Here is a 16,170-nt window from a genome sequence, read left to right on the forward strand (position 1 = left end):
AAAAAACATACACTTTATATAATACTTCTTACATATATATATAAATCAGACGGGTGAGTACCTGCCTGTTCGATCTTAAAATCTGTAAGGCCAGGAAAGTGAAGCCTTAGGCGAACTAGGAAGGTTCCCGCCCAAATGGCAAATATAGGCAAATTCGATCTGCCCGGTTTTGTCTATTTCCACCAATGTAGATTAATTTTAATCTTGGTTCAACTTACTCTTTATCTTTTTCTAGTTCTAAAAATGAGGAAAAGATGAAGAGTAAGTTGAACCAAGATTAAAGTTCATCTATGTTAGTGAAAACGGATATTAATGTCTTTAAGCTAGACATATATATGATCACATTAGCTATAATATATTATATAGCTGCAATATATTATTTCCGAAGAAGATTATATTTTAAAGTAGATTTTCTTTTTAATATTACGTGTGTGAGGTTCTATACTTGTTTACGATTTATGGATATCGTGAAATTATACAGAATTAATAAATATTTAAATAATTCACGATTTTTCTTACTATTGCACAATACTTGTAGAATACCATTTTTTCTCTCTTTTTTTCTTTTGTACCCTGATTTCAGATGTGCATTTTCATACAAATAAGATTGAATTTCCTAAATTATGAGATATGTCCGTTTGAAAGTTCTCGAAATTGATCTAAAGACTAACGAAAACTAACGTTTGTGGCAGTGATTGCGACTGTAATACAAATCTTGAAAAACATCAGTTTATATAAAATGCAAGACATTGCAATAGGCAGTATGTAAGTAAATTACGTATTAATCTTTTTGGTATTGTCCGCGCTCATTGTTGTCTGTATAACTTTTATCCCAATTCGGTAGAATATCAAAAAACTGTTATATAAGTGCCACTCGTGAATAATATGAAGACAAAGTCGACAGTCTTACGTTTTATAAGTAAAACCTATAAAAAGTAAAACCTATAAAAATCTCAAATAAAACAACGCATTCGAACCGATCGGTCTGCGTGATTATACTAAAAATGTTTTTACTAAATTTGTACATTCATAAGAATAAAGAAATCAAATTCCATACTATTTATACATGTTGAAACGTGCCTAACTCATTAACCTGTTCCTGGTGAAACTTGTTCTGATCCTGTTGTTGCTTGATGAAAGCGCTGAGTCTGTTCAATAAGAATTGTTTATCATGACCTTCCAATACCAATTGGTTTTTCAATACTGTCACCATGTGCTTGTTTGCCAACCACATCACGTAATAGTAATAGAGAAGCAAACAGAGAATGACAAACGCCGGTATGCCGAAGGCAGCCGTACCTAAAAAGGATAGAATTGACTGCAGCCAGTTAGGGAACTGCTCAAATGTCGTGCTCAAGAATGACCAGACGGTCTTTGATTCTCGGAACGGCCCGCACGATTTCGATGGCATGATCTTCGCGATGGAATAGCCAACTGGTATCATCGCCAGGATAAAGGAGATCAACAGATTGAACATGAACAGGCAATTTGACCTACTGGCACGGTAAATTTTATTCGATGGTGTACTGTTCACTAGACAAGTAAATTTCTTGATGTAAAACAGCAAGAATGTTCCGATGACGGCGACCATGGGTAGTAACGGAGCAAAGAAGCAGCCGAGCCAGCAGACCGTTTGCGAATAGAAGATATCCAGTACGTGCTTGGGCAAGTCAAATTCCTGCTCGCCGACGAAGCGCAAAACCTTGTTCTCAGTATGACGTGCAATCAGCGACCGTGGAAAATTGATGAAGAACGTCATGAAGAATTGAATGAAAATGTCAGTGCTATAAAGCTTGATGAATTGCTGTCCCACAAACGTTTCCCAGCATAGTGGCTGTTCGGTTTTTTTATTGGAGCATTCGTCGCCCGGAATTTTGTCCCCGACAAGCGCATGCAGCGACGTTAACAGAACTGTGAGGGAAGCGAATCTAAAGAACATGGTTCTATACAGCGTCACTTCAACGACGTACGATGGTTTATAATGCTCCAGAGCGACCAAATAGCGAAAGAGAAATGGCACCGCTACGTTAAGTACGACGATACATATATATGGAAGAAATTCGAAGAACAAATTCAATATTTCGTGATCCTTTGCCAAATCCGACATCTGAGTGAATGAAAAGTCGATTATGTAATAAACGAACAAGCCGCAGCCGCCCAATACCGTGAGAATTATTAGATTAACAAACAGACGCGTGAAGAATAGTTTCGTTTCTTCTTCCGGTGTGCGATTTCGTCGCTCCTCCTCCAGCCTTTCCGACTCCAGAAGCGCTTTCATCTCATTGTACAATGCCTTGTGCTTTATGGAAGCAGATCTTTCATTGTTAATGCAGTAATCCCAGCCGCCGAATATCAAATTGCAGTACCGATAAAACTGGCCTTCACCTTCCACGATTCTCTCCCTGAAACTTTCGGCGGCCGATCGTACGATCGCAACCAGGCTAATAATAAAGACAGTAAGGATAGCGCAGATGTACGACAGTGGTGAGTTGTAATAGAAATTGGTACCTACACTCTCATAGATCTTATGCGTATATGAACCGTAGAATAGAAGAGAAAAGATCTTAGGTACACTGCTATTTTCATCGGTCTTATTTCTATACAACTCGGAGCAACAGGCTACGCTGGTGGCGTTATTGGGCGAGCATGTTTCGTTCTCCGGTACCTCCAGCACTATCACTGGCAGTACTATTAGCAAGTATATAATGGCAAATAAAAGCAGATTCAGATACATGAGCCACTTGATAAATAAAAAATACGCTACTATGCCCATCCCGAAATTTCCACCTATCTTCTTGAGACTGTCATTCCACAGCTCCATCTTGGAATAAGCTTCTTTCATTCTGATGCGGAATTGCTGCCAAGCTTTCCTGCGCTGCCATTTTAGCTGCTCAAAGCCCTGAAGTCTTAACTTTGTAGCACTCTGAAAAATACGAACAATTTAATTAATAATAACTAAAAATATGATAAAATATGAATAATTATTGTTATGAGTTATATTTCAATTTATCATTAAGATGTACATTTTCCAAAGTACCTGTAATTGGTTCTTTAGTTGTATTTTCTGAGACATGCAAACAGGCATGGCCTTGATCTGCATAATCTCCTCCCAAGTGCGCTCCTCATTGGATAAGTTTTCTGATAAATCTGGCAGCATTGACACAGCTGCGTCATGTATATTAGTTGACATACGTCTTGAAGTCGTGGTACCACGAGATCTAGTGCTTGTACGCCTCCTCAACGTGGTCTTCGTGTCATTACGAATTCGTTTTGATGTGGCTGTATCAAACACAGGTGTAAAGGAGGTATTTATTTGGTTCTTATATTTTAGACAGTTTTAAGTATAGTCTTAAGATGTCATCAACCAATCATAAAAGTCATATTAAAATTTTAAGATACTATTTATAGAAATAAGAATGGACTATAAATACTAAAACACAAAGGAACTTGCGACACGTTTTTCAAAGCAAAATAAACCTACCAACACGAGATTTCTTGCTAGGAAGTAAAGTTGCTATGTGCGAGGGATCTCTTTGCAGCGCCTGTTGCAGATCCGCCTCCATGGCTGCTGGATAACTTTCTTGATAGAATTCGGCACCAGCCTCCTCCCATCCATGCCCTCGATCACATCCTCTTTTCTTTCTCTCTCCACCCGACATTGTTAGGATATAATTTTTATCTAATCTTATTCCAAGAGATCAGTCACATGCAAAAATCACGATGCTAATCTAATTCACGCAAACAATTCGTATGGTTTGACGCATAACTTTAATAATTAATTCATCAGCTCTTTGATCCAAAGTCTCTCATTAAGCCTTCATATACTGTTTGAAAACAGCATATTGTTCATCAGATGATAATTATAGCGCGATAACTGTGGAACAAAATTAATTATTGATGGATGAATTGTTCCCCCAAAGATACTATAAGACAAATCATAAAGTAATAGAGACATATATATATATATATATGTATCTGTATGTATATAATACGTACATATACATACACATTCAAAATGATCAGGTCAGACAAGATATTTCTTGCAATCGTGGGTATGGAATTTCCGCCGATCGATACTGACTGATAGAAATCCGAATAACAATTTATCTCTGGCCGTGACCCAGCTGGTATCACACCGCGTTTCTCGACGTCGCGAAATATATGTATGTAAATGTCACACGCCGTCGGGGCCTCGCGAAGCAGCTCCTGATCAACGTGGCCGACGGCACCGCGTCCGACGCTTCGGTTCTATCAAAATTGCGACGGATGAGAATAGGTCGCGAGGGCTCATCGATGCGAGCCCGCACGTTGGCATCCTGCTGTTTGTCTCATACGTCAAACCACCAGCGAAGCAGACGGTTATAATGACGAAGTCGTCGCGAGCACAGAGAGAGAAAAATCACGAGAGTAGACATACCCGCTGTCCGCATTTTAGGTGGTCTTCGTCCATTAGCGCCTCTATGCACAAAATATGAACGTGAAAGGACATCAACTAGCCATGTCCACGAATATTTCTGATGGCTATGTCCACGATGTTTTGGTTCTGTTCTATACTATGTCTAGAATTTTAGAGTTGATATTATATGACGCCTATAAACGCAGCCATGTATACATATATTTTTTAAATCTACTTCATAGATTTACGTAACCCTAGTGATATGTATCATTTATATAAAAGATTTGATATCAACAACTGGCGCCAAGTTAAATTCTGCTAATGTTAATTTATTACTATACAGATGACCATCGTTGTGATATTTATTAAAAAACCCAAAAAGAAAGTCATAGTAACTTTAATAGTATAAAAAACTTACTTTTTTAAAAAAAAAAGATAAAGAAAGCGCTAAGAGTGCGTGCTTTTCGAAAAGAAGCATTTGTATATTTGTATTTGTAAAACTAAATGATGCGTATTGAAAAAAAAACTGCTGTACCAAATTAAAAAATAAAACATAAAAAAGTAAATAGTGTTGGAAAAAAATACAGTTACGAAAAAGGGCGATCAAATAAAAATACTGAATAAAATGTCAATTTTAATTATTTTATTAAAATCGTTTAAAGTGCGCGAGTTTTGAATGTATTTCACTATAAACGTCAGATATAATATTAAAAAATTATAACAATTATCTGGAATAGGAGCAGTTTAAGGAAATTGTGAGCAAATTTCACACACAAAATTCCAGACTTTTTTACATTTTCCCCTGACTTTTCTCGATTTTCCCGGTTTTTCAAGTCTGTGGTAATCCTGATATAGTAATCAATGTCAAAATACATGGCAATACGACGGAATGTTCTCGCAAATCATGAATTTTTGGAATTTAACGATTTTTCGTATTCTTTTATTTGCTTCTCGAGTTCCTTTATAGTCTTTGATCTAGTTCGACATACGTCCCTCGTGCTCTGTTTCTCCTTCTCTAATTTTGTCATTTTTATCTCGTCCTATATGAAATTATATCATTAATTACTATTAAATAAAATATAATTTATAAAATAATTAATAATAATGATACTAAGGTGAAACTACAGCAATCAATGAAACAAAATTGTTGTTGCATTTTTGCATATTTCTTCCCTTTTATTTTCAAATCCCTTTTATTTTCAAAAAAAGTGACTAAAATGGTCAACTGGATTCTATATGCACGCTTTGTGCACATAGAGACACTATACAGGTTTAATTTAAAATACAGACACGTCTCAGATAAAAGAAAGAGAGCGAAAATTTAAAAATATTTTTAAAATCTTATCATAGACGGTTTTAAGATTTTTTTAAAAATTCTCAAAATTATCTTTTATAATTAAGATCTTTTTGATGCATAGCATATTTTGTGATTGTAATATTTATTTCTTGAATATCTTAATTCATATTATATGATTATCAATTTTCAGCACGCTTGAATTTTGCGATTGAAAATGTCGAATTCTCAGAATCGCAATTCTTGAAGCTTTAAAATAATTCTTAAAATTCTAAATAGTATCTTTTTTGCTAGTTCTTCTTACCTTGGGATTTTGCTGTACAATGAAAGAGCAGTAATAAAAGATTTTTTTACTTCATGGATGTACGTTTAATCTATTCGTCATAACAATACATAATTCGAAAATATACTCTTTGAGAAGCATATACGTATATTGTGCTAGAAAACGGTAGCTCTACCATGAATAAAAATATGTATCTGTAAACCGTCGTCCTGATAGGGCAACGACGAAACAATTATTTTCACCGGATGATAACCAGTGCCGATTTAAAAAATATATATTTATATATCTATAATCTATATAGCGCATACATCGCCGTTTGATTTGCTTTCTCTTCTTATAGCATGACTGCAATTATATTCCGTGCGAAAAGCAGACACTTGCGTAGACGATAGCGAACAGTACATCTCCGGCTTATCGATCAGTTCTACAGTACCTTTCAGTGTTATCGACTTATTATGTAATTAGACTAGTTTGCACACTTGAGATTCCTTATTCATAAATTTCGTAACACATATTTCGCTCAGATAAGATGAATAAACAAACAAAATGTTGGTAAAAATCTGACAGACCAGAAACGAGATTTACACAAATATTACTAAATTTGCGACATTTAAAGATTTTTTTCGTCCAATTTTTCCTTTTTTAACATAACGATAGTTTCGTATAATACGATTATTGTTGAAATTGTCGTTTAAAGTTCTAAGCTTTGCTATCCTCTTCGCAGAACTGCCAATAAGTCGGTGACGAATCCCCATCGTGGATTTCTCTTTTCATAACCACAGGATCTCTCGGGACGATTATTGTCCGACCATGACCTCATATTCAGAGGAGGCAATCTCGGAACCGGCGAAAGGTATGTAACACACGTTGTGCGATGGTTGCACCTTGCCGATGGTCACGGTACCCTCGTGGTGTACACGGCCAACGAATAGCGGCTCGCCATCTTCGGTCTCGCCTCCCGGAATCGCATTCGGCGGGATGTTGCCGCCACTTACCGGCACCCAAGTGGGTTTGCAGCCGCAAAGGACCTGCGGAAGTGCAATGGGAACGTTTTTTAAACTGGGAATAATCGCACTTTGTCTATTCAATCGGTTCTTTTATACGTTTTCGATTACTATCTCTATCTGTTACTCACCTGGTAATCGGTTTTTCCATGTTCCGCGCCGCCCCAGGCGACGTAGCAGACGGAATGACCGGGCTTCACCTTGCCGGGGATGAGGGCACCCTCGTGATGAGCCCTACCGACGAACAGAGGCTCCTCGTCCTGTCCACCCTCGACCGCGTCGGGTGGTACCATCCCGCCGGACGCGTCGCACCAGCACACGCTTCCCGCGTCGAGTCCACGGACTTCCGCCGGCGCGGACGGCGTCGTGCTAGGATCTATAATTACGTCCTTATTGTTAGTAACATGAAACATTATGGAATCATAATATTGCGTTGGCACGACGTAAAAAAAGAAAAATATAAACTGTGATGTAATCGAAAAATAATAAAATGCAGGTCCCATTCATCCTCATTCCAATCAAGCCATATCCAATTTACCAATATGCGTGCAAAAGTGATTTTTTATTCCATCATGCGGTTAACAGAGCATGCGTTATCAGAAAATGCTTGAATAAAGTGACACAGAGTTAACAAAAATAACGGAAAAAAATTTAGCGCTTCGAGCAATTTAATCCTGCAGGAAAAAATTTCTAAAAGCCAGGTTTCAACATATATATGCGTGTGCGTGAAGGTGTAATAATACAGATTTAACGTCGCAATCAAGCGTAATAGAACATATCGCTCGGTGGTCCCGAGATCGCGTCGACCCGAGTTTATCAATCACGATCAGAGAGGACGCCGATCTCGGAAACGCCGGAGACGTTCAGAGAGATCATTACATTTCTTTTGAGCGGTAGGAACTGCGGGATAATGTTCGAAACGGAGCTTCCAGTTTCCGGTCGCGCCCCAACCGGTGCGCACCCCCACATAGCTCACGCCAATAGGGTTCGGGTCTCGCCATTCCATGAGGACGGGGCCGCTTGGACCGCCTGATCTGACCGTGATGAGGCCCTCGAGCCACGTGATCGAGAATCTCTTGTGCTCGCGATCGGTGAGAAGACTCGGCGTGTCCACGCGAACCTAACGGACCGTAAAATTTCCCACGTGAAAGCATAACGTACGTTGAGTACGCCGTTCCGTTTAACGCTTAAATTAATCTGACACGAATTAACGAAATCGTTTCGAACCTTATCGGGCTGTTTGCGATCGTATCTAATAGCCGACGCCTTGTTTTCCCACCCGCCGAGCATGATCTCGTACATGGGACTCGACTCTCCCTTCCGGTCGGTCAGCGCGATGTGCCCATTGCTCATAGCTTTCACGTCGATCAGCACCGAGCCGCTTCGTACGGCGTGAAACTTGTATTGTAGCTTGTTAGGGGTGTTCAAAGGTTTGCGACCTTATCGAACGTAAAAAAGATTAAAAAACAATTATCAATTTAACCCTTGCCGTACTAATATGGGTAACTAGTGACCGAGCGATTCCTGTTCGTGCAAGTTTCCCTGATTTATCATAGCCGGACGTGCTGTGCATATCGACGCAATGAATTAATAAACACGCTGCGTTTTTTCTTGGATCCGTTAAGAGCCACACAGGGACGAGTCTCCGTGAAAAAGAAACGTTCTTAATTCAGCGTCGATCACACGTGATGGGGACAGGTAACACGTGCTAGGAAAGCATCAAACGTATACTCGGGCAGAATTAACGAGCAGAAAAGCATAATCTACTGGGACGCCACGTGCGACTACGTCACGCTCTTGCATGGATCTCGTGAATTTTCTTTGCTCAATACATTACGTACGCCCACCGTAACCGCCGCCGCAGCATATGGCTGTGCGAGTGCCGCGATGCCACAATCCGAAAGGATACCAAAAAGAGAATCATCAGAGAAAATCAGAAAGTGATCAATCTTATCTACAGAAATATAGGAAATACAGGCACTGATCAATCTATTAGAGACAGTCTAATTACAAGAGTCTCGTTCTCTTAATTATTTTTCTACCTGTTGTAACTACCGATGTCTACTGTTATAATCTGTAAAATATAAGGTGGAGATTACGAGGGGAAAGCTACTGACGATTACGAAATGGAAATCTGGCAAGAAGAAGTGTATCGTTAGATCGCGGGTGCAGGGAAGAGTTCTGACTTCCTACCTTCGATGAGCCATTCACCGGTTGCACCCCAGCCGGTGCAAACGCCGAAGTAACCTATCCCGAATGGTTCCGGGTCGGCGTAGCTCAGGAAAGGATCTGACTCGCCTTCTTTGCCCACCGTAAGAACTCCGTTGTCCCACCTGTGGGTTTTGTAAAGCGAATTAAAGAATAATAAGTATATAAAATATCCAACTAATTATGTAGGACCCTTTGGATTCGTACGACATAGACTTGTAGCGAGTTAAAGCACAATAACAACGTACTATTAAGCTCAACGACTTTTTAATTATAATAAATCTGGCGATTTTTTTTTTATTATTATAAAGCGCCTACCTGATCCAGAAGCCGCGATATTCATCCGCGCTCAGAACGCCGGGCGTTTCCGTTTCCGCTACTTCCGGCTTGGTTCTATTCTTGCGCACGACGGACTTGCTGTTGTTCCAACCTCCGATGAAGACCTGAAGAGAGAAACACAGTCTTCAAATTAAACGCTCCGTTGCATTACGGATTTAATTACTACGACGCGCGACGGCGCTTTTGTGCGCCGTCATGGAGCCGAGGTTCGTCGTACAAGCCAGACTCCGATAGGATCTACGGCTCGAAAGGATATCCGCCGCTACTCAGGCATCCTCCTGGGTAATAAAACGCGGGAAGGTGCAAAACGAAATCTTACCTCGTACATCGGATCCCCTTCCTGAGGTCCCGTGGTAAGGGCGACGTGGGCATCGTTCGGCGCTTTTATCCGAAATTGAATTTGCCCGGCTGTTACGGGGTAGAAATGATACTCCAATTTGTCCTCGGTGTTAAGCGCTAGAAAAGAAAATCGCATTAAGCTTCAAGAAGCTGCAGTATAAATCAGATCGAGTGCTGCTCGTGACAAATCAGCCGAGGTCGCAGTCGACTGGCGAGCTGATTACTTAATATTATTATGGCTGTTCTACAATGTGCTTTTTGTTTCCTGTTTCTTGCTGTTTGTCTCTGTTTGTCTCTTGCCTTTTTCATCAAGAAGCAAGAACCAGGAAACAAAAAGCACATTCTAGAACAGCCATTATGGGTGTTTTCCGCATCGCGGAGACGCGTCGATACCGAATATCGAGACATCTCGACGCCAGACCGACCTGTAGCAGTTCGGCAAGCGGTCAAGAAAGTAGGACAGCGCAGGATTCGATCAATATCGCACGTTGGTGGTGATAATCATTGCACGTGGCTTATTGTTACATTTCACAATTCGATCGTAAGTTTTAATGATAGGCTCCGGAAAGGTCATTCAGCGTAATCGGGCCACATAACGGGCACACTGAAAGAAAAGATTGGTTGCTGCAGCAAATTAGATGGTTAAATATGGCATAGCATTTTTTAGTTGGCTGTAGCAACCAATTTTTGGTTGCGTTAGCCAATCGAAATCTTATACTGACATTGAGGATAGGCTAATACAACCAACAATTGGCTGCAGCATCAAAAAATTGGCTGTTGCAACCAATTAAAAATGATATGCCATATTTTACCATCTAATTTGCTGCAGCAGCCAATCTCTTCTTTCAGTGTATGATTTAAATTATTATCTATTTTTCCAAAAAGAATTATAATTAATTTTTTTGTATATTTAAAAAGTATTGCATAAAGTTAATCGGTCGTAAAAATAGACATATCGATAATTTCGATACGCGCACGCAAGGTTTTAAAATCACCTTCCGCATTTCCGAGTCGATCGAATTACGAGGTCATAAATACTCGTCCATGATGTGTTAAATAAGCGAAACGTAATTTTCTGCCGAGATCCATTCGCCGTAAAACAACATCTATAATGAGATTTTAAGGCGTAAAATTTAAGTTTAAATTTAAACCTTAAACGGCGTAAAATCTGATCAATCATAGTCGATTATTTTCTTTATTCGATTATGATTGGTCAATTTCTTATGACGTGGGCTTAAACTTCAATTTTACACATTAAAACCTGATTATAGATGCCATTTAAGAACTGAACAAATCGCTATTCTTAGTCCAGTGACATCATTTTTTTATAATTCTATACTAAAAATCCCGATAGTGTTTTAGAAGGCAATCGATGTTATTAGAGTCCGATCGAAACTTTTACCGAAACTGAAAACGAACACTTATTACGTGTTAGTTTCAACTGAAACCATATAGCTCTTCTTCATAAATAATAATTTTAATATGTGTAATTATTGTTTCAATAGGTCTGTTTTTGTGGCTAAACCAATGTACACTTTTGGAACTTAAAGTGAGATAGATATACGTTTGAAATTTGTTTAAAGCGAGAAAGAGAGTTCTAGAATAGTCTAGTGCAGGAACAGAAAACAGACCAAATAATTAAATTATGATGTTTATGAAGAAGAAGTACTTATATCCTTTGGCCAAAATTGATACACAACCGAAATTTCGATTTTCGATTTCGGCCGAAATTTATTATTGTTTCAATAAATCATGATATTTATGAAGAAAAAATGTATGATATAGGCATTATCTATACATATGGCCTTTATAGGATTCCTATTTTTTAATTTTGATTTCAGTTTCGGTTGAAATTGACATATAGCCGATAGTGTTTCGGTTCACTTTCGGCAAAAGCTTCGGTCGGACTCTGATGACTACCTACTCTTCCGCTTCTGAATTCTTCGTTTCTCGATTTTGATCCGACGAGGAATTAGAATCGGGCAGCCTTTGAATGCTATTAGTACTATCATCATTATAGTTTCTTCGCAGTGTTGATACGTGCGTGAGCATCGCGGTACAACTGCCCATTAATTCCGAGGTCGCACGAAATACAAGATAATACGACGTAGAGCTTTTTTTTCTATATATTTTCCGTTTATTTTTCCTATTTCGTTCGCTTTGAAAATCGAATAGTGCGCGAGAGCGACGCGGCACCAACTACAACGTAACGATTATAAATAGTTATAGGCGAGTATGTGTCGCGGTCAGTTCACAACGCTGACATCATACGCATCGTAAATGAGGAAGGGGATCGCACGAGGTGGCTTGGCATGGACCTCGCCACGAGAAATTCAGATCCCTCTTAGGGCACTCGTTGCGGCGAATATATATATATATACGTCGCCGATACTAAAATCGAGGCCGCCACCGAGCGTATACCAGGTCTAATGTCACCGTGCTGATGTCATTCTTATTTCGATGTCAATTACTTCACATTACGCGACGTCCGCGATCCAGAACAATCGCGACGGTCTTCTAATATGTCCATCCAAGACATCTGAGAAAGAAAGGAAGAAAGGAGATCGAGCGCTCGCAACGTCCGACAGAACGCTGATCAAATCTCCCCTAATTATCTGCCTCTCTTTTGATAATTAGCTAATTATTTCGAATTGCGTAGTGTGTTGTTTTGATAATTACGTGATTAAATTTTAAAGAATTCTTGAATGCAAACAAGAACAGAGACAGAGAAGGAGAGAGAGTTTAAGCCTTCCGTGTTGAACTTGAGAATCCTCCTATCGTTGAAAGGGATCTCATCGAGTCCTGTGATCGCGATGGCTTAAATCGCGTTAATTTAATGCGTGGCAAATTGATTAGCTTCTGTAATGTGGGTCGTGCTTCTTCCCCAATTAACATAACAACGCGAGAATTAGAGCCATTGAGTCAATTCGCATTGCGCAACTACGAATGCCGCTGGTTACACTCATCGCGCGTGCGAGCGAGTTTCCATTCGGCAAAGTCCTCTTCAGATTTATCTCCATTGAAATCTATTAGCATACCGGTTTCATCTTCTTTTTCTTTATAAAAGAAGAAAAAGAAGCCAGTGTGCCAGTAAAGAAAGGAAAAATTGTAAACCAATCGCTCCGAGTTTCAAAGAATTGAAATTAGATACGCAATTTATTGCTGTATAGGTTCATTTTTACGAGCTTTGTGGTTTTTCTATAAGAAAAATTCTTTTCACAAGCCACTATCTAAACTTTAAGTCTCAAGCCGTAAGAAATTGACCAATCACAGTCAAATATGAGAAGAATAAGCGACTATTGATTGGTCGATTTCTTACAGTTTAAAACTTGAGCTTACTATTGTAGAAACCCCATTAATTTCAATTCATGCACTGAAAGAAAAGATTGGTTGCTGCAACAAATTAGATGGTTAAATATGGCCATAGTATTTTTAATTGGCTGTAGCAACCAATTTTTGGTTGCGTTAGCCAATCGAAATCTTATACTGACATTGCGGATAGGCTAATACAACCAACAATTGACTGCAGCATCCAAAAATTGGTTGTTGCAACCAATTAAAAATGTTATGCCATATTTTACCATCTAATTTGCTGCAGCAGTCAATTTTTTCTTTCAGGGTGGAGCGACCGGTTTACAATTTTTCTTTTTCTTCCAACCAAGACAAAGCGACGAACGAGACAGAATCTGGCTGGCGCGCGAAAAAAGATGATCTTCGTAATGACCTGGCGGTTTCGTGCTAAATAGTCGCGCGCTGGTTAATCCTGTACAGTAAATCGCCGTCGATAGCTCGACGCAACGGTATGTAGAACTATTCGTAGAGCCATTCGCCGTCGTGCTGCCATTGACCTCGCATGGCAACTGTCGGTGTCGCTTCGCCGGCAAGGTGGACCACGGCCTGCAACGCGCAACGCGTTCTGCTGCAACCGCTGAAACGTGCATGGCTATAACAGGTGCCACGCCACTCTCGGTACCAATCTGCCACCTGTTCTCATGCGGAGTACGTCCTTACCGAATTTTCCCCGGTGATGTTACACCGGTCTGAACGACCGAGCTTCCTTTGTGGGACTTAAATGACGCAAGGCATGTTTTAACAATATTTGTACAACCTGAACGATCATCTATGTAACTCGTGATTGAACGTTTTTTTTAATTGTTGGCACGGTATCTTAAAGTTCCTTTGTTTTTCGAACGATACTTGTCCGCGAACTTGTCTTTCTGCCGCGCCGGTTATGTAAGTAAAGAAACGACGCGTATTTTCGCGTAAATTTCGTTTCGAGGGATCGAAAAAAAAACGATCGATGAGTTCAAAGCTTCGACGGGCGAGGCTTCATCCGTGCGACTTCGCGAAGGTAAAAGTTGACGTGACGTGAAAGGGCCCGGTCGGCGGGAAGGTTACGTGTAATGTAATTAGAGCCACGCGATAGACTGCTTCAATTTCACGGTAAGATGAATGGGAAAAGTGTCTATTCCTAGATTTTCAAAACGCTCCCAGGGATTCCGTTTTAATTATATCCGAGAAAGATGTACGAGAAGCGCAAAAGATGAAAAGATAACGAAAGGAATGAGACGTTCTAGCATCATAAACACGACGCGGTGGCGTCGATCCCAGAGTATACTTTAAAGAATATATTTAATAGAAGAATCGAATATTTTTTTGGAGAAACAGACCGTGAAGATAATTCACGCAGTGGAAGAGCGGCAGGAAATGAATCTGGGCGACGGGATGATGCGGAGGCCTCGGAGGCGGCAAGCATTACGAAACGCAATCTGGAAGTCGGATTACACAAGGACGCGGAGGGATAGCATTCTTATGACGTGATCACAAGCTGTGAGGCCGTTACACGCCTCGGACATTATCCAAGATGTACCTCTCGCACATTCGCTGCCTTCGCGATCATACCTACCCGCCGCAGTAACTGTGCAAGTTTCTCGCATTTATTCTCGCCTGTGATAAACTTTGGCGTGAAAAAGCGAGAAGTTTTCCTTGCGACGACGTAAACACATTAAAAACTATACGGCGCATGTACATACACATATCGTCGTTTATCGTGCAATTTAGCATACGACTGCAAATACCTTGGCGTCGACTTCCATTCGTATCGTTTCTAAACGTTTCACGGAACGTTCTGAAAATCCTGAATGGAAAGGAATCCTGCCTCTCTTTGGAACTTTTTTTCGGAGGGTGAATTAATGGCCTAGTTTCCACCGAAGGTTCGAACCGCATCAGAATGCTAGAACCAACCAATTACAGTCGAGCATTTCCCTATCATTCGACTGTAACAGGGGAATACTCGACTGTAGTTGGTTGGTTCTTGCATTCTGATCCGGTTCGAACCCTCGGTGGAAACTAGGCCAATTTTGCTGGGGATGTGTGTAGCTGCAGAACGCTTTATTCGCGTTGGGTCTTATTATTGTCCATAGAATTTCAAAGAATGGCTCGAACGATCGTAGAGTATCGGGATGCCGGCCGGCTTGTCAAACCGGCAGCCGCGCCCCAGCTCTATATTTAGAGAGAATCTCTCGTAAAGAAAAGCGTAGTAGCTTCTTAGAGAAGATACTGTTTCATCCGCCTGGAAACTCTTTCTATTTCCGATCGTTAGGCCGTAAGCTCGATGAACGAAATTGCATACTGATCAACAAGGGTACGAAGATCGCGAAATGGAATCTTAGATATTGACACGGCACACGGAAATCCTTTATTCGTTTTGGAGCAATGTCAATTTAGCGCTATACAACGTTATGCAATGTTACGCTTCCGTATGAATCAAAGCCTTCGCGGTCAAATAGCTGCTTTGAAATAGAGGCGCAGTAATGAATAATGGAATAGATTTCAAAACCAGTTATGGCGACAGGAGTCGTACAAATTTGTGTCAAAGGGAACAAGAAAGATAGTAAATTATTCTTATTTTACACGCTTATAGAGGTTGAATTATTTAAATATATAAGAATTATATAATAATTATTGTCTAATATATAACAGAACATAATAGAAGATTACATAATATTGTTATATTAATTATAATAAATAATAACACTATACAATATATATAACAAATGTATAAGAAATGTGAGTTTGCGCAAAAAATTTCGAAAGTAAATCAACTTACAGACTGCCATGTCGCTCTATCGACTGTATATGTAAAATCCTCCAGCGAGAGAAAAGACTAAACGAGCACAATGTGCACACCACGAAGACGGAATTCGTACTGCGACGCGGCGCGCGAAATGTTGACGTCTTTACCGATGTGCCGGCACTACCGGCAAGCTTGGCGCATGCGTGATGTCCAGGTGTGACGCGTATACAC

At 40.0% G+C, this 16,170-nt stretch overlaps 2 protein-coding genes across 5 annotated transcripts; both read right to left on the minus strand.

Moving 5' to 3' along the window:
• Nucleotides 1–431: 431 nt before the first annotated feature.
• Nucleotides 432–4,407, minus strand: LOC108764992 (transmembrane channel-like protein 7). Its single transcript, XM_018513442.1, has 4 exons — nucleotides 4,007–4,407; nucleotides 3,482–3,874; nucleotides 3,038–3,279; nucleotides 432–2,923 (listed from the first exon to the last, which is right to left on the minus strand). The coding sequence occupies exons 2-4, from the start codon at nucleotides 3,657–3,659 to the stop codon at nucleotides 1,061–1,063; spliced, it is 2,283 nt and encodes a 760-aa protein (XP_018368944.1). The 5' UTR covers nucleotides 3,660–3,874; nucleotides 4,007–4,407; the 3' UTR covers nucleotides 432–1,060.
• Nucleotides 4,408–6,732: 2,325 nt separating this feature from the next.
• LOC108765092 (uncharacterized) lies at nucleotides 6,733–16,170 on the minus strand. 4 transcript variants are annotated; one of them, XM_018513625.1, is made up of 8 exons: nucleotides 15,973–16,170; nucleotides 9,844–9,980; nucleotides 9,504–9,628; nucleotides 9,171–9,310; nucleotides 8,205–8,416; nucleotides 7,857–8,097; nucleotides 7,109–7,353; nucleotides 6,733–7,001 (listed from the first exon to the last, which is right to left on the minus strand). In XM_018513625.1, the coding sequence occupies exons 1-8, from the start codon at nucleotides 15,980–15,982 to the stop codon at nucleotides 6,771–6,773; spliced, it is 1,341 nt and encodes a 446-aa protein (XP_018369127.1). In that variant the 5' UTR covers nucleotides 15,983–16,170; the 3' UTR covers nucleotides 6,733–6,770. The 4 variants fall into 4 exon arrangements, with proteins under 4 accessions (XP_018369127.1, XP_018369126.1, XP_018369128.1 ...); XM_018513624.1 differs by lacking the exon at nucleotides 15,973–16,170 and having other exon boundaries at nucleotides 9,844–10,014; XM_018513626.1 differs by lacking the exons at nucleotides 7,857–8,097; nucleotides 8,205–8,416; nucleotides 15,973–16,170 and adding an exon at nucleotides 8,819–8,848 and having other exon boundaries at nucleotides 9,844–10,014.

Source organism: Trachymyrmex cornetzi, unplaced genomic scaffold (assembly GCF_001594075.2).
Source record: "Trachymyrmex cornetzi isolate Tcor2-1 unplaced genomic scaffold, Tcor1.1 scaffold47, whole genome shotgun sequence".
Taxonomy (NCBI): Eukaryota; Metazoa; Arthropoda; class Insecta; order Hymenoptera; family Formicidae; genus Trachymyrmex; species Trachymyrmex cornetzi.